Source organism: Rana temporaria, chromosome 6 (assembly GCF_905171775.1).
Source record: "Rana temporaria chromosome 6, aRanTem1.1, whole genome shotgun sequence".
NCBI lineage: Eukaryota > Metazoa > Chordata > Amphibia > Anura > Ranidae > Rana > Rana temporaria.
In genome coordinates this window covers 76,304,548-76,322,722 of record NC_053494.1, presented here as the reverse complement: position 1 = coordinate 76,322,722, position 18,175 = coordinate 76,304,548, and the positions used below count along the sequence as shown (strand labels likewise).

Sequence of the window (18,175 nt, the reverse complement as noted above, 5' to 3'; positions counted from 1 at the left end):
AATCTTGAGACATTTGTTATATCAGGAATCCCATTCAGACTTGCATATGCTTTCAGCATTCTTTTTTATCTTAATTTTTTTCTTTGGCTTTAGACAGCCCTTTCATTTGAGTGGATTCCTTGTTCAATTTGGATCTCAAGCAGGTGCACCCTATCTCTGGAAATTGCAAGATCCAATTATGTGTTTAATTCATTCACACTCAGTTAAAGTTTTGATTGGTGGGGGGTTTTGTTCACTCTCTTTTAAAAAAATGTGTTCTTTTGCATTCAGCTATGAGTAAGCATCTCACGATTTGAAACGCGTTAGCTACTGTATTCCTGTTTTGACCACTTTTTATTTTACTGTATTGTATTGGATTTAATTGATTTTACACAATAAAGACGTCATTTAACGGAGTGCGGCAGTCCAGGATTTGTTCTTTTTTCATAGAATTTTTGTAATGTCATGGTCAGGCTTCATAGGCGTGCGCAGCCTATTGCATTAGGATGTGCACCCCAAAGCTCAAACACATGCTTATGTGCGTGTGTGTGGGTGTTTGTGTGAAATATTATATACTGTATATATATTGTACAGGACGCCGTGGCTGGGTCCTGGAGGACGGTATATATTCCCCTCTGTTTGGACTGTGGTGCCTTTATAGGTACGGAAAGGGTTAACACACCGTCAAAGGAAGTAGTTTAAAGCAGGACATGGAAGCTGCAGGTGAGGGTGAAGGAGTGTAGGAGAGTCTATGCAATGGGATGGGGAGCAAGGAAAGCTGTGGAAGCTATGAAAGCTGCGAATAGCTGTGAAAGGACTTGGCAAGTGTCCTGCCCAAAAGCCTGCTACTGAAGGACTTACCTGCAAGGACTGTTTAACTGCGATAGCAGTTCTGAGCTGTACAAGTTCGGTGAGACTGTTATTATCTTTTGTTTTTGCTGCTGCTAAGCCATTTAAGTTAATAAACCTCAGTTTTGATTTAAAAAGCCTGTGTCCTGCGATCAGGTGGTCCCCCAAACATTACACTGGTGCTCGAATGCAGGCAGGACAGAATAACAGGCATAAGAAGAGAAAAAACAAAAACTTTTTTTCCCTTATGCATTGGACTTTATGTTGAACTGACATTTAAAGGGACAGTACATTGGATATTATGTCCTGGGTTAAAGCTGCACAAACGTTGAAAGCTGAAGCAATGGGGAGCTAATTAAACAGCTGACCTTGGCTAACATGCAAGCGCAGACTCGCCATGAGGAAGCTAATCAACACCACAAAGAGGCCGGGCTCTGCAGCAAATACTTGCATGTTGGTGGCCCAGTTAGCAGCCCAGCAAGGGGTTATGCAGGCTCAAGTGACGACTTGAAAGGAAGCGGTGCAGTAGCTGTCGTGGTTTCGGAACAAGTGCTGTTGCCCCTGGCAACCTGGTGACTGTGAGGGCAAGCCATTTTCTACAGAAATTGTCCCTGAAGATGATGTAGAGCATGTCTAGCTACGTTTGAGAGGACAGCGGAGAGAGAAGGATGGTCTCAGGACCAGTGGGCTGGCCTAATTGCTCCTTTTCTCATTGGAGATCCTCAAAAAGCCTACTTTGACCTGCCACCAGATGATGCTAAAGACTATCAAAAGCTAAAGGCAGAAATTCTGGCTTGTCTGGGGGTGACTACGGCCGTTCGGGCCCAACGTGTATACCAATGGAAATATCATCCAGATTGGCCACCCCGGTCTTAAATGCATGACCTGGTGCAGCTAGTAAAAAAATGGCTGCAGCCTGAGGTGTTGTCTGGCCCCCAAATTGTGGAGCGGGTCATGCTGGACCGATACCTGAGGTCCCTGCCAGATGACCTTCAACGGTTGGTCAGCAACGGAGACCCCAAAACAGCAAACTTCCTTGTCGAGATGATGGAACGATATACAGTGGTGGAGGACCTGCTCGGAACTACCATGCGCATAGGGCCTAGTCTGCCACGGCCTGTTCGACCAACTGCTGCCCTTCGAAAGGATGTTACAAGGAGCCCTGGAACAAACACCCCGGAAGGCCAAGAGACACTCCCGGTACCTTCGCAGCGTTCTGTTCCTGTTCGGAGAGGAGGGGATGTACAATGTTGGCGATGTCATTCCTGGGGTCATACCCGGGCACACTGCCCACTGCAAGAGGAGCCCATGGAATTCGGGGTTACTTCGGAGGGGGTCTTTTTGTGCCCATAAAGTGTGCACCACACACCTCGACCTGGATGAGGAAAAGTTTGAGTGTGAAGTCCAAGTGAACCACCTCCCTGCCCGGGCTTTGTTTGGACTCTGGAAGCATGGTACCCCTGGTTCATCCTAGAGTGATTGGGAAGATCGGTCCGTAAGAACAAACTTTACGGGTGGTATGCATTCACGGGGACACTAGAGAGTACCCTCTCATCACGTTGTCTATCTCCTCAGCATGTGCACCGGTTACTTCAAGAAGGTGGGGGTGGTAAAGAACTTGGTGCATGATGTTATAATAGGACGAGACTGTCCATTGTTTACAAAACTGTGGGAACAACGAGGACAGTTCAGAGACTGGGGAGAAACTAGCCCCCCTGTTCCTGCTGCTGAGAGGGATAACCCTGAACTGCCAAACTTTAATGTGGACCCAGATGAGGAAAATGCTAATGATTGGGTTAGTGGTGATGAAAGTAGTGTTGATACTATTGAGGATGTCAAGATATGTGGTCCACAGACCTATCAAAACCACAAGGGGGAGGAGCCTTCCCCACTTCAGGTAATGCTGGGGGAAGAGGGTGAGGAAGTGGCCTCTACCCCTGCGCTGCCGGATTTGGGTGTTCCCCAGGGGGCATTTGGGACTGCTCAGATGCAGGACCCCACTTTGGCCCATGCACAGGAACAAGTTGTAGTAGTAAATGGGGTTCCCCAAGAGCCAGGTGCGAATGAGAGGTGGCCACACTTTGCAATGTATAATGAATTGCTGTATCAGGTTACCAAGGAGAGAGAAAATGTGGTAGAGCAATTGTTGGTACCCCAACAATATAGACGAAAGATTCTGGACCTGGCCCATGACGATGTGTTAGGGGGACACCTGGGAGTTGAAAAAACTGAGGCACGGATCACCGACCGGTTTTACTGGCCAGGTCTGAAAGCAGAGGTAAAGAGATACTGTACCTCTTGTCCCACCTGTCAGTTGACCACTCCAGTGACTCATTTTTGGAGCCCTTTGGTCCCTCTGCCCATAATTGAGGTCCCGTTCGAGAGGATAGCCATGGATATAGTGGGTGCCTTGGTAAAGTCAGCTCGAGGTCACTCCTACATATTGGTGATTCTTGACTATGCCACCCGATATCCTGAGGCGCTACCCCTGCGGAATACCTCCTCGAAGGCCATTGCCCGGGAATTATTCCAGATGTTTACACGAACTGGTTTCCCCAAGGAAATACTCACAGACCAGGGTACCCCGTTTATGTCAAGGGTTATGGCCGATGTGTGCAAGCTGTTCCGGATTAAACAGCTACGCACATCGGTCTACCATCCCCAAACGGACGGGTTGGTGGAACGCTTTAATAAGACCCTTAAGTCTATGCTCAAGAAAGTGGTACAAAGGGATGGGAAAGATTGGGACTGCCTGTTACCAGCTCTCCTGTTTGCTATCTGGGAAGTGCCCCAGGCCTCCGCTGGGTTTTCGCCCTTTGAGTTGGTATATGGGCGAAGACCTCGCAGACTTCTTGACGTGGTTAAAGAGGAATGGGAAAGTGAACCTGTTCAGCATAAGAGTGTCCTGGAATATGTCTCCCAAATGCAGGAAAGGATCCAAACAGTGATGCCGCTAGTCAAAGAGCATTTGCAAAAGGCCCAGGAGGCTCAACGACGGGTCTATAACAGGGCTGCTAAAATAAGGCACTTCCAAGTGGGGGATCGAGTAGCGGTGCTAATTCCCACTGTGGAAAGTAAGTTCTTAGCCAGGTGGCAAGGACCCTTTGAAGTTGTGGAAAAAGTGGGAGAGGTCAATTATAGAGTCCACCAGCCAGGCAAGAGGAAACCGTATCAGATATATCATGTCAACTTGTTAAAGCCCTGGACAGACAGGGAACCGGTGACCTCCCTGGCTAGTGCAAGACTTGAGCCTCAGGTTGGGGTGGAGAGTGTCCAAGTAGCAAATACCCTATCTAAATACCAAAGTCAGCAGGCAAAGGAGTTCTTGCAGAGAAATAAAGAGAAGTTTTCAGACTTGCCGGGGCTAACTAGTATCATCGAGCATAATATTATAACGGGACCTGGAGTCAAAGTTTTCGTCAGGCCTTACCGCATCCCAGAGGCTCAAAGGAAGGCCGTTTCAGAGGAAGTAAAGAAGATGCTAGACCTGGAGATCATTGAGGAATCGCAGAGTGAGTGGTCGAGCCCGATTGTGTTGGTACCAAAGCCCAACGGGACTCTGCGATTCTGCAATGATTTCAGGAAACTTAATGAGGTTTCACGGTTTGATGCCTACCCCATGCCCCGGGTAGATGAACTTATTGAGAGACTAGGTCCAGCCAGGTATATCACAACATTAGACCTTACCAAGGGGTATTGGCAAATCCCATTAACTAAGGCTGCTAAAGAGAAAACTGCTCTTAAATTGTACGGTTTTAAGGGCCCTTTTCTGAAGGCTTTAGAGGCCTTGTATTCAACAGTCACGGCCCAAGTGCGGATGTCGTCCTTCCTGTCGTCTCGTTTTCCCATGACAAATGGGACTCGCCAGGGGTGCCCCCTATCTCCATTGCTTTTCATTTTATGTTTGGAGCCCCTTGCTGAGTCCATTAGATCTCATCCAGACATTCGTGGGGTGGTGATGCGACAGGGGGAATATAAATTGTCGCTTTTTGCGGACGACATCCTGCTCACTATTACCAACCCACTGATCTCTCTCCCTTCTCTACATAAATTACTATCTTCCTTTGGTGCCATTTCCGGTTATAAGGTTAACACTTCCAAAACTGAAGCGCTCCCCATACATATCCCGTCCACATTACTGTCTCAACTTAAGGGATCATATCCCTACAGGTGGTGTACTGAGTCCCTTAAATACCTGGGAATTCTCCTGACTCCCTCCTATTCATCTCTTTATTCTGTCAATTACCCCTCCTTAGTTTTAGACATTAATAAATCTTTGATGACCTGGACGAAATACCCTCTCTCCCTTCTTGGCAGGATTAACGTTCTAAAGATGTCCGTCTTACCCAGATTGCTTTACCACTTTGAAACGCTACCGGTCGCTATACCCTCTTCCCAGCTGAAAGTGCTTCGGCGTAGTTTCCTAAGGTTCATATGGGGCGGCAGGGCTCACCGCATAGCGAGCTCGGTGGTATTTGCTCCCACGTGTAGGGGTGGTTTGGGAGCTCCGGATATTGTAAAATATTATCATGCCTCGCACTTGAGAGCGGTTGTTTCCTGGTCCTCGCTACACGCTCCGAATCAATGGGCCGCTATTGAAAAGGGGGTGCTGTATCCGATCCACCCTTGCTCGTTGATTTGGGGCGCCCCTCTCCCCCTAGACCCTATTTTTAAACGACAATGCACGGCTCCAATGGCTTTTACTTTAGCCATTTGGCATAGGTGTCTCAAAAGTCCACTCCCTTGCCTCACCATGTCCTCCATGGGCGAATGTTTTGTTTTAATCCAGATATACCTGATAGCATCTCATTAGGTAGGATATCTCCGTGGCTCAGTGCACCACTATTTCAACTTCGAAGTCTGGTCATCCTGTCACACGGAGATTGTATAGCTTTGATGTTCTACGTAAAAAATTCAACATACCCATCACCTCTTTTATTTTTACCTGCAGGGTTAGGCATTTTTTTCAATCCAAATCTTCCACCCTGACCCTTGATAAACCAACGGCTTTTGGTACTTATGTGCCCAGGGCCCTCACCAATTGCACCTAATATCCTCTATCCACCGTATCCTCCATGAGTCCGATTCTCTCTTTCTGACACCACACATTTTTATTGAGAAAGTGGGTCACACATATTGGGTAAGCCTATCACGGTCCAATCCTGGATAAGATTTGGTCCTCTACCTTTAATCCTCTAAAGGTGTGATCATCGGGGAAACGTCCATTAAAATTCTCATGTTTTGGTATAAAAACCCCTGATATCATACACACTTATGTTTCCCTCAGTTCTGCGCATTGTTGGCGTTGTGGTAATGATATTGGCACTTTGTTTCATATTTTTTGGAACTGTTCCCAGAGGTCAACCCTTTTGGCGAGAGGTGAGACAGGGCTGGCTCAGGAGGTGATAGAAGTGGCCCTTCCGTTTGATCCATTACACTTTCTTTTGGGCCCCTCCATTCCCAGGTCTGACCAAAGGTGCTAACCGCTTGGCCGCCTATATTTATTGGCCGCCAGGAGGCTCATACCAGTGTGTTGGTTGTCTGTATGCCCGCCTCCATGGCCTAGATTTCTCCACCCTGGGTTGCTGAAATCCGGAGGATGGAGTACTTGACAGCCTCTGTTAACGATTCCATACCACAATTTGATAAAATCTGGGAACCTTGGGATCTCTCGAGATATGGGATCCCGGTGTCGTTGCCCTCTGCCCTAGGTGTATGTATTATGTTTTGCTCTTCCACTATTTGCCTAAGAGTTGTTTGTTTTATATGATCTTGTTAAGTCATGCAGACCTCTCCTGTGTTCTGCGTCCTTGGACACTATGTATATGTTATATACTTCCATGTTCTTTCTTTGTACAATCTCGATATTGTCATTGTGTTGATCCTTTCAATACTTTGTATCTTATAATATTGTAAGGTCTTACTTGTTTTTTTTTTTGTTTTCTATAACTCAATAAAAAATACAATTTTGAAAAAAAGAGAAAACTGCTTTTCTACCCCAGAGTGGAGTTTTCAGTACAAAACGAATGCCTTTTGGACTTGCAAACTGCTCCAGCCACGTTCCAGCGAGCATATGGATAGATTTTAACGACCCATCGGGAGTATGCCTCAGTGTATTTGGACGACTAGTCATTTTTAGCAGAGACTGGGAGTCACACTTGCCCAAAGGTCCAGGCAGTACTGGACTCTCTCGGGAAGGAGGGGTTTACAATAAACCCTGAAAAATGTGCTTTGGGAATGGAGGAGGTGAAATACCTGGGCTATATCTCGGGTAGAGGGGGTGGTGAAACCTCAGGTCAGCAAGGTAGACGCTATAAAGAGTTGGCCCTGCCCCCTCACAAAAAAGCGGGTACGTGCATTCCTGGGCATGGTGGGATACTACAGGAGTTCGTACCCAACTTTGCCACATTGGCGGCTCATTGACCGATCTGACTAAGGGGGTCGGAAATCGGTCCATGGTGGAGTGGAATGCAGATGCTGAGAAGGCTTTTTTGGAGCTCAAGTCCGCACTTGTGCCAACACCCAGTCTTGATAGCGCCCAATTTTTTCTGAGAGATCATTGTCCAAACTGAAGCTTCCGATGTAGGATTGGGGAGCTGTATTATCACAGGTTGTTCATGGTGAGGAGCACCAGTAGTAGTCTTCCTCAGTAGGAAGTTGACACCAGCGGAGAAAAACTACGATATTTTTGAAAGAGAGTCTCTGGCCATTAAGTGGGCTCTGGATCCCTCAGATATTACCTCTTGGGGAGGTAAATTTAGGTTAATTTATGTTCATGCCCCTTTAACGTGGCTGAGGAAAGGTAAAGGGACTAATGCCAGGATTACCAGGTGGTTCCTGGCGCTCCAAGAGTTTTAAGTTTATAGTGAGCATAGGCCCGGGAGACTGCATCAAAATGCAGATGCCCCTCTCCCGAGTCCATTTGTTTGGGCTCCACTGTTGCCCCCACCTCCTTGGCGTTGGGGCACAGGGGGGGGATATGTACAGGACGCCGTGGCTGGGTCCTGGAAGGACGGTATATTTCCCCTCTGTTTTGGACTGTGGTGCCTTTAAGGGTACGGAAAGGGTTAACACACTGTCTAAGGAAGTAGTTTTAAAGCAGACAGGAAGCTGCAGGTGAGGGTGAAGGAGTGTAGGAGAGTCTATGCATGGTGAATGGGGGGACAAGGAAAGCTGTGGAAGCTATGAAAAGCTGCGAATAGCTGTGAAAGGACTTGGCAGTGTCCTGCCCAAAAGCCTGCTACTGAAGGACTTACCTGCAAGGACTGTTTAACTGCGATAGCAGTTCTGAGCTGTACAAGTCGGTGAGACTGTTATTTCTTTTGTTTTTGCTGCTGCTAAGCCATTTAAGTTTAATAAACCTCAGTTTTGATTTAAAATGCCTGTGTCCTGCGATCAAGCTGGTTCCCCAAACATTACAATATATATATATATATATATATATATATATACACACATACGCACACTATATTGTCAAAAGTATTGGGAAACCTGCCTTTACACGCACATGAACTTTAATGGCATCCCAGTCTTAGTCCGTAGGGTTTAATATTGAGTTGGTCCACCATAGAACAGCTTCAGCTCTTCTAGAAAGGCTGTGCATAAGTTTTAAGAGTGTGTCTATGGAAATGTTTGACCATTCTTCCAGAAGAGCATTTGTGAGGCCAGGCACTGATGTTGGACGAAAAAGCCTGGCTCGTAGTCTCCTCTCTAATTCATCCCAAAGGTGCTCGATCAGGTTGAGGTCAGGACTCTGTGTGGGCCAGTCAAGTTCCTCCACCCCAAACTCACTCAACCATGTCTTGATGGACCTTTCTTTGTGCACTGGTCCAAATCATTTGGTGGAGGGGGATTATGGTGTGGGGTTGTTTTTCAGGGGTTGGGATTGGCCCCTTAGTTCCAGTGAAGGGAACTCTTAAGACATCCTAATACATTTTGGACAATTTCATGCTCCCAAATTTGTGGGAACAGTTTGGGGATTACCTCATCCTGTGCCAACATGACTGCACACCAGTGCACAAAGCAAGGTCCATAAAGACATGGACTTAGCAAGGGTGGTGAAAAATGAACTTCACTTGTAGTTAAGTGGTATTGCAATTATCTGTAGAGGGGCTTCTGCCACCCCTGCTAAGTTTAAAAAAAAAATGTTGTCTTATTATCATTTTGATGTGTATTACATGTGAAATCACATATCACTGGAACTATTGCACTTGAAGTTAATCTGTATGGCAAATATCAATAGATGGCGTTCCCTCCATCCCTGGTAAGTTTCATTTTATACAGAATGTCTTACTTTCACTTTGATGTGTGTTATATGTGATGTTACATATCACAGAGACAGCAACTGTGGTAATATTGAAGTTTATTGAGATGTTTAAACATTGGAGGGTTCCACCATTATTAAGTTATTGATCAGTAAATTAGTGCTGCACTTTTTGTTTCGTGGTGTGGGAACACATAACAGTGCTTAGCAGCAGGCCTTTTACTGACCCTTTTTTTTATTTTATCACCAGTAGTTTATTGTAAAAAAAATATTTGGTGATTTACCTATTATACTAAAGATTGGCATGTGGCATTAATAAACATCAACAGATTTCAGTTGTGCCCCACCAGGCCGGCCTCCCATGGACAATGTGTCTGGCTTCTGAGTTACTCTCCCCATCCCTGCACTCAGTGCACTGATAGGAAGCACTGATGGACACTGATAGGTTCCACTGATTGGCATCACTGATAGGTGCCACTGATAGGTGCCACTGATTGGCAGCACTGATAGGTGCCACTGATAGGCACTGCTTGGTGGCACTAATGGGCACTGATAGACGCCACTGATTGTCGCTAATAGAAAGCAATGATTGGCAGCACTTATGGGCCCTGATTGCCAGTGATAGGTGGCACTGATTGGCAGCACTAATAGCACTTGTAGGCTGCACTGATGGGCACTGATTGACACTGATAGGTGGCACTGACTGGCAGCACAAATGGGCACTGATAGATGCCACTGATTGGCACTAATAGGCACCACTGGTAGCACTGATGGTCACTGATAGGCGGCACTAGTTGGCAGCAATGATTGGCACTGAGTGCCAGAACTGAGCACTGATAGGCACTGATGGGCAGCACTGATTGGCACTAATAGAAAGCAATGATGGGTTACACTGATGGACACTGATGGGCCATGATTGGCAGTGATAGGTGGGGGGCACTGATTGGCAGGCACTAATAGCACTGATAGGCTGTACTAATTGTCACTGACAGTCGGTACTGATTGGCAGCATTTAGTGGCACTGATTGGCAGCAATAATTAGCATTGATAGGCAGCACTGATTTGCAGCACTGAAGGGCTTATATGCAGAACTGATAGCACTGATTGGCAGCACCATTTGGCATTGATAGGCAGAACTGATAGGCAGCGCTGATGGCTACTGATAGGCAGCACTGATAGGTGGCACTAATTGGACACACTGATAGGCAGCACTGATAGGCATCACTGATAGGCAGCATTATTTGGCATTGATAGCCGGAACTGATAGGCAGCACTGATGGTTACTGATAGGTGGCACTGATTGGAAGCACTGATAGACGGCACTAATAGGCACCACTGATTGGTAGCACCGATTGCAACTGATAGGCAGCACTGAGTGGCAGCACTGATTAGCACTGCTTGGTGGCACTGATGGGCACTAATAGAAAGCACTGATTGACAGGACTGATGGGCCCTGATTGGCAGTGATAGGTGGCACTGATTGGCAACACTAATAGCACTAATAGGCTTCATTAAGTGGCACTGATTGGCAGCACCAATTGGCATTTTAGTGGCACTGATGGGCACTAATTGGCAACACTGGGCACTGAAAGGCATTACTGATGGGCAGCACTGATGGGCACTGATTGGCAGCACTATTTGGTATTGATAGGCAGAACTGATTGTCAATGATAGGTGGCACTGGTTGGGAGCACTGATGGGCAGCACTGATAGGCACTAACATGTTTCATTGACAGGTGCCACTGATTGGCACTCATTAGTGGCACTGGCAGGTGGCACTGATTGGCACTGACAGGTGGCACTGACTGGGGGAGAGGGGGAGTTTCACATTGAGCAGATCATGAGGCTTGTAAGATCCGCTCAGTGTGAAACTATCATGTAATGTAACTGCATGCAGGGAGAGAGTGGAGCTGTCACAACTCAGCAATCGTATCAGGAATAGGCAGGACCGAACAGCTATCTAAACACCAGCGAATGACCAAGCTGCTTAAAGGGGTTGTAAAGACAAAAATATTTTCCTCTTAAATTAAAGTCTCACAGTAGCTGATAAAGTAAAAAGTAATGTTTTGCATTATAACTAGTTTGATACCTGTTGAAATCGAGCTGTTTTATTCACCTCCGTCACTCCTGAATCATTATTCTCACTGGCTTCCTGGTTTGCGGTGCACATTCATTCTTGCTACATCACGTCCTAATTGGGAACTACAGTTCCCATTAGTCTTAGCCTCCATGCTTGTGAGGGATAAGAGAGCATCTTAACGCAGGGCTGTAGTCATAGGGAGGGGGTGAGCACATTCTGCTTTCCACCATGCAAAACAGCTCAGATGCTGGTGGAAGGCAAGAAGAGGAGAGACAGGAAATGGCATTTTCAAACCTGGATTACTGTATTTTGGAGGTCAAAAGGAAAAACGAGGTAAGTGATATTTAAATGCTCTTGCTTACAGCAATCAATTGATCTAATAAAAAACTAATCTTTAGTGTTCCTTTAAGAAAGGGGGCAGGGCCACATACATGTAGCAGCCCGCCCAGACCCCATCCCATTTGACTGGTGTTTGATAGCTGTTTGGTCCCGCCCATCCCCGACATCACCAATGAGTTTTGAAAGCTCCTCTCTCTCCCTGCATGCAGGTACATTACATGACAGTTTCACAGTCTGACAGGAAGCAGGGGCTAAGTCAATGCTTGGATGCTGCATTTCACGATAGCCCAGGCAGATCTCAGGACACTAACACACACCGGGTGATTAGGGTGTACCCAGGCCTATGGCAGGCATCTTGTTGGAGTTATTCATTTAATTGATGGACTGCATGTTTGTGTAGAAGGTATAGAATATGAGGCAATTTTACAGAAATTAATGACTGCAAAGCCCATTCTTACTGTTTGTAATTTTATATTAATATAGTATTTATAAGTTTATGAAACAAATTAATTCATATATTTTAAGTATATAAAAAAATTAATTGCGCTCCCACCTAGAAAATGTAAAATTATCATACAAACTCAAGTGTCCTTCAACAATAGTGTTCATACAAAAAACAAAAACATGTGAGTTCATAAATACTAAAGGGTTAACTCTGAAGATATGTTCCAATAGATAAATATGAGCGGACTCATGAATGGCAAAGTTCATATAAATTGAATGGGATAAGGAAAACTTGACAGCAGGTGAATCTACTCTGATGTTCTGTTCATCTAGTAAAAGAAAGGCAGTCACAGCCGCTTACCAGATGGAAGATCGTATAACGCCCATCAAAATATACTCCAGCCAGGCCAGGATAGTCATCCGGGGATTCCTCCTCCAGGACACACCATTCACGTTGTGTTGAATTCCGTTTGGCTTACACTGGATTCCTGTTGCAGTATACTCCTCACAGTTTCACCCGATCGGATCACCGATTCATGTAACACTCAGGCAGAATGGAAAGAAGAAAACCTCATGGTGTAGAAGATTCAAAGGCGTTTATTAAAAAAAGTTGCACTGCACACACACCGCAAATACACCAAAGGGCATGCAAAGATAAAAAACAGTCAGTCAGTATTCCATACGTCACCACGCACGAGCCGATCGGACTGTCAGCCGCGGCTGTGTTTTTTATCTTTGCATGCCCTTTGGTGTATTTGCGGTGTGTTTGCAGTGCAGTGCAACTTTTTTAACCACTTGCCGACCTCCTCATGTACATATACGTCAGCAGAATGGCACGGACAGGCACATGTACGTACTTGTACGTCCTCTGCTTGATGTGGGTCGGGGGTCCGATCGGCCCCCCCCCCCCCGTACATGCGGCGGTCTGTAAGCCTCGGGGAGCGATCCGGGATGACGGCGCGGCTATTCGTTTATAGCCGCCCCGTCGCAATCGCTCCCCGGAGCTGAAGAACAGGGAGAGTCGTATGTAAACACGGCTTCCCCGTGCTTCACTATGGCGGTGCATCGATCGAGTGATCCCTTTTATTAGGGAGACTCGATCGATGATGTCAGTCCTACAGCCACACCCCCCTACAGTTGTAAACACACACAAAGGGAACCCTAAATGTTACAGCGCCCCCTGTGTTTAACTCCCAAACTGCAACTGTCATTTTCACAATAAAGAATGCAATTTAAATGCATTTTTTGCTGTGAAAATGACAATGGTCCCAAAAAATGTGTCAAAATTGTCCCAAGTGTCCACCATAATGTCGCAGTCACGAAAAAATCGCTGATTGCCGCCATTAGTAGTAAAAAAAAAAAAAAAAATGCAATAAAACTATCCCCTATTTTGTAAACGCTATACATTTTGCGCAAACCAACCGATAAACGATTATAGCGATTTTTTTTACCAAAAATAGGTAGAAGAATACGTATCGGCCTAAACTGAGGGGAAAAAAAAATTATATATGTTTTTGGGGGATATTTCTTATAGCAAAAAGTAAAAAATATTGATTTTTTTTCAAAATTGTCGCTTTATTTTTGTTTATAGCGCAAAAAATAAAAACCGCAGAGGTGATCAAATACCACCAAAAGAAAGCTCTATTTGTGGGGAAAAAAGGACGCCAATTTTGTTTGGGAGCCACGTTGCACGACCGCGCAATTGTCTGTTAAAGCGACGCAGTGCCGAATCGCAAAACCTGGCCTGGGCATTTAGCTGCAAAATGGTCCGGGGCTTAAGTGGTTAATAAACGCCTTTGAAACGTTATACTACACCATGAGGCTTTCTTCTTTCCATTCTGCCTGAGTGTTACATGGAATCAGTGATCGGAACAGGTGAAACTGTGAGGAGTATACCGCAGCAGGAATCCAGTGTAAGCCGAACGTAATTCAACACAACGTGAACGGTGTGTCCTGGAGGAGGAATCCCTGGATGACTATCCTGGCCTGGCTGGAGTATATTTTGATGGGCGTTATACGGTCTTCTATCTGGTAAGCGGCTGTGAATGCCTTTCTTTTACTAGATGAACAGAACATCAGAGTAGATTCACCTGCAGTCAAGTTTTCCTTACCTCATTCAATTTATATGGACTTTGCCAATCATGAGTCCGCTCATATTTATCTATTGTAACATATCTTCAGAGTTAACCTTTTAGTATTTATGAACTCACATGTTTTTGTTTTTTTGTATGAACACTATTGTTGAGGGACACTTGAGTTTGTATGATAATTTTCCATTTTCTCTGTGGGAGCGCAATAATTTTTTTTAGATATATGTATATATGTGGACTGAAGTTTTAAGGTTTTTTGATTGCAGCACCACTTTATTTATCATTTATTTTTATTTTTTGCAATTTTCTTGTTTGCACGTTGGTGTAATTTTTTCACTATTATTTATTTAATAAGGGTTTCAGCGCAGATTTTTTTCCTTTTATATATTTTAAGTAGTTTCAATTATTTTGTCCAGTGTAAGTTTGTTTTGGTGTGTAGTACAAAAGATTAGGGTTGTCCGATACCGAGTACTTGCAGGAGTACTTGTACTCCTGCAAATGCTCCTGATGCCTAGTCCAATACCTGGACACTCAGGAACAATCGGTGCAGCGGCGGGGAAGTTATAATCACTGATCTCCCGGTGTGGCTTTCATTAAAGCAGCTGACAGCTGCTTCTCCTCTAACCTCTGCAGCTTTCAGCTGCTTTATTTAAAGCCACACATGGAGATTGGTGATTATAACTTCCCCGCCGCTGCACCAATCATCCCTGAGTGTCCCTTGTGTGTGTGTGTGTGTGTGTGTGTGTGTGTGTATATATATATATATATATATATATATATATAAATAAATAAAATGAAAAGCTGCTGACACAGTCCATACCTCATCTGTACCACAATAAAAACAATGTACTGAGTACTTGAAAAAACATATCGGTTCTTGTACCCACATAGTTTTCAGTGTTTCCAAAAATCGTGTTTACAAGCATTTTACTGCCTCTTATGTTGTACTCAAGATTATTGTATTTCAGTACAACCTTCATTATACGTAAAGGAGTTATTGTTATTTACATTTTATAGGGAGTGGTGCCATTTGTTTAGCACATTGTGATGGAACAGACACTGAGAATGAAGTAGCATCCATAATAGAAGCAATAAACGCCCTACCAAATTCAACTGAAGGAAGGTAAGCTTCTCTGGTAAAACTAGCAGCAGTTCCTTTTTTTTCTTCTCTGGGTTAAACTGGGTGGGCAAGTCAAAACTATCTGTACAGATAAGAAAATGGAGCCCTGTGTTAAGGAGGAGAAACTATGTTGCACAACAACATGTATAGCATTTGCTGAGTTGCATACTGGCTACCCATGTTACTAATGAAGACTAAACCTAGCACAGTATATTGTACACATGTACAGCTTTAGCAGGACAATTTAATGATTATCTACAGTTTTACTGTCCCCATTAAATAGTTTGTTTGGGCCAAGCTGGCCCAAATGAACTATTTGCTACACTAACAGGTGTGGCCACAGGGCATGCACTATAAACTGTAAGTATACAACGCCTGTGTTCCAGTATTCAGCACTATTTTCCAGCTGCGGGGTGCAAAATTCCCATCTCACACCTTAAACAAAATGAATAAGGCTGAGCGCTTCTCAGCTATTCACAGGCAGCTTTGTATTCTCTGAATGAATACAAAGTTTCCTCTGGCAGAGGTAGAGGTCATGACATCATCTGCCCGCTTATCCGCTTCAGCCAATCGGGAAGCTTTGTATTTATTCAGAGAATACAAAGCTGCTTATGAATGGCGAATCAGCGCTAAGCCAGACTCAATTTAGTTAGATGTGGTATGGGAAGTTTGCATTCCACAGCCAGAACACAGTGCTGTATGTAGCTTCGGCTCAGCTGGCCTACATGTTAGGGTAGAAAAAAATATATTTGCACCAGCTTGGTCCAAGCAAATTAGTCAAAGTGACAGTAAAGCTGGAGATAAGCTTTAATGGCTCATTGAAACGCTTCCTCCAGTGAATCTTTTGTAGGCTTCCAGTAGTAGGGGTAAGTAAAAGACCTGGAGCTGATTCAAACATGGTGCTGCTGTTTTTGTGGCCAGCAAGACCGGTGGAGAAATCCTCTGCATGCACATGCAGTAGATCTTTGTGTCAGCTTTTAAGATTGACCGGGTCTTTTCTCAGCATGTTCGGGGTCAACTGCATCATTCCTCTATTTGACAACTTTCTTGTAAACTTGATAAATTAAACACATTGAAAAATAATAAATATTTATTGATTAATGACTTGCCAGTCAGCAGTTGTACTTTTACTTTGTTTTGGCTCTGTTTTTCCTCCGCCACGTACCCGTATGACGGGGGGGGGGGGGGGGTATGGACTTCCGGGTTTTGAAACCTATCATGGTTTCTGAATTTAAAACTTTTTTTGGCCTAACCATTACTTGGGCATTACAAAAAAAGAATGCATTGCGGTCATATTGGTACACAGACCTGATTCATAACATGCCCTGTGTTCTCTGCTGCAATGGCCAGGAAAATAAATTAGATAATAATGTATTTCATGCATTTCAGTGACAATAACCTTTGTTGTTCCTGGGGAGATACTGACTATGTTCGGCTCCACAAAATTTGGTCCTTCAGAACTTACCTGTTCCAGAAATTTGCAGATTTGTATATGCCCCAACAAAGCATCTGCATAGACAGGTCCCTTGTGCCAGATATGGGTTTAAATGTATAAGATCTGTGAGAGGGCTATAAATACTGCTTTAAATTTAAATAGACAAATCAAGTGGAGCCCTCCCGGATGCCCAGATTACATGGGGAGCAGTGGTAAGGTAGTGCGATATTAGTTGTCATTTTTGTTCCATATGGGGTACCATTTGCATGTGGACAAGTTTTATGCAAGCATGCCACTTTTTAAACATTTGTTCATGCGATATAATCACAGAGGCTTCCCCCAACGGTTCATTAGCACCCCACTTAGTAAGGGGGCAAAGCCATATTTAGCCTCCCACAGATTTGGACACTGGTACAAAAAAGTGGCTTTCATATTCATTTCAATTGGCTCTATACAATTTGTTTGTTTACAAAACTGGATATTTCCTAAAATTTCAGCAAGCGGTCATTTCAGCTCTTATAGAAGGTGCTGTGGCTCAAAGCACAAATCCAGATGCAGTTTGCCAGCTGCATGAGAGACATTTTCCAAATGTCCTCCAACCTACCCCCAACACAAAGGTTACCCCAAAAAAGATGTCTTGTCTGTGTTAAATTCAGAATAAGGCACACCTGTTTTTTGGGTCCCTCCTGTCCTAACTAACCTGGCCCCTGCATCAATAAGTCTAGGGTACAGCAGAACACAATTCTGCACAATTAGGGCCTCTAGGATATTAGGTATTTTAGGAAACTGTCTTTCGCATTTTGAGAGACCCTAAAATCAAGGTCTTAAAATCAAGGTTATTGTTTTGAAATATTAAGTTACAGAAATAGTTTAAAAATGTAATAAAAAAAAGTTGTTTTATTGAACTATTGTCATATTGTTACTGTATGTTTTGAACTGTTGTTTGTTTTGCAAACGCCAATCCGCTGCAGCACTGATCTGTGCATTCTAACAGCGGCAGGGTGCTTGCTCTCAGAATGCATAGGTCAGTGCCTGCAGTGCTGCAGGGGGGAGATTTCTTCATCCGCTCTTAAAAAAAGTGTAAATGCCTAACATTAGGAGCATGGGGTGGTCAGGTGGCAGTAGCTCCTAATATATATGCTCAGCATATACTTATCTTTTTTTCTGGCAGAGATTTCTTCACCCCATTTGTTTGATGTAAAAGGAGGAATCTGTATATTACATGTACAGTAGGTGACCGCGATATTGTGTAAATCTCACTCCCTTTCTCGGCGAGATTGACCACCTACGAGCCCCATCGCGGGAGTCATAATGCATCTTTACAAATCAACCATCTCATGCGTACATTCTGCATTATTTTACTCTTAATCGCATTTAGTTTCTCCCATCTCTTATTTCTACTTTATCTTTAAACTTATATTTTTTTAATTCTATCCTTAATTCTATCCTTTCGATTTAGCTATCCTTCTAACCCTTCCATTATGTAATTCCCTCCCCCCCCCCCCAAGAAATAAATAAACCGAAAGTATCGGTTTAATCTTAGAATAGTTAAAAAAAATTAAAAAGACAGACAGTC

General features: G+C 44.3%; 1 protein-coding gene across 1 annotated transcript in view; it reads left to right on the top strand.

Moving 5' to 3' along the window:
• NTAN1 (N-terminal asparagine amidase) overlaps nt 1-18,175 on the top strand; it is a 692,227-nt gene that overhangs the window by 311,305 nt on the left and 362,747 nt on the right. The window contains exon 4 of the mRNA XM_040358464.1: nt 15,062-15,167. Coding sequence (XP_040214398.1) covers nt 15,062-15,167 — 106 coding nt within the window. The remainder of the gene's footprint in view (nt 1-15,061; nt 15,168-18,175) is intronic.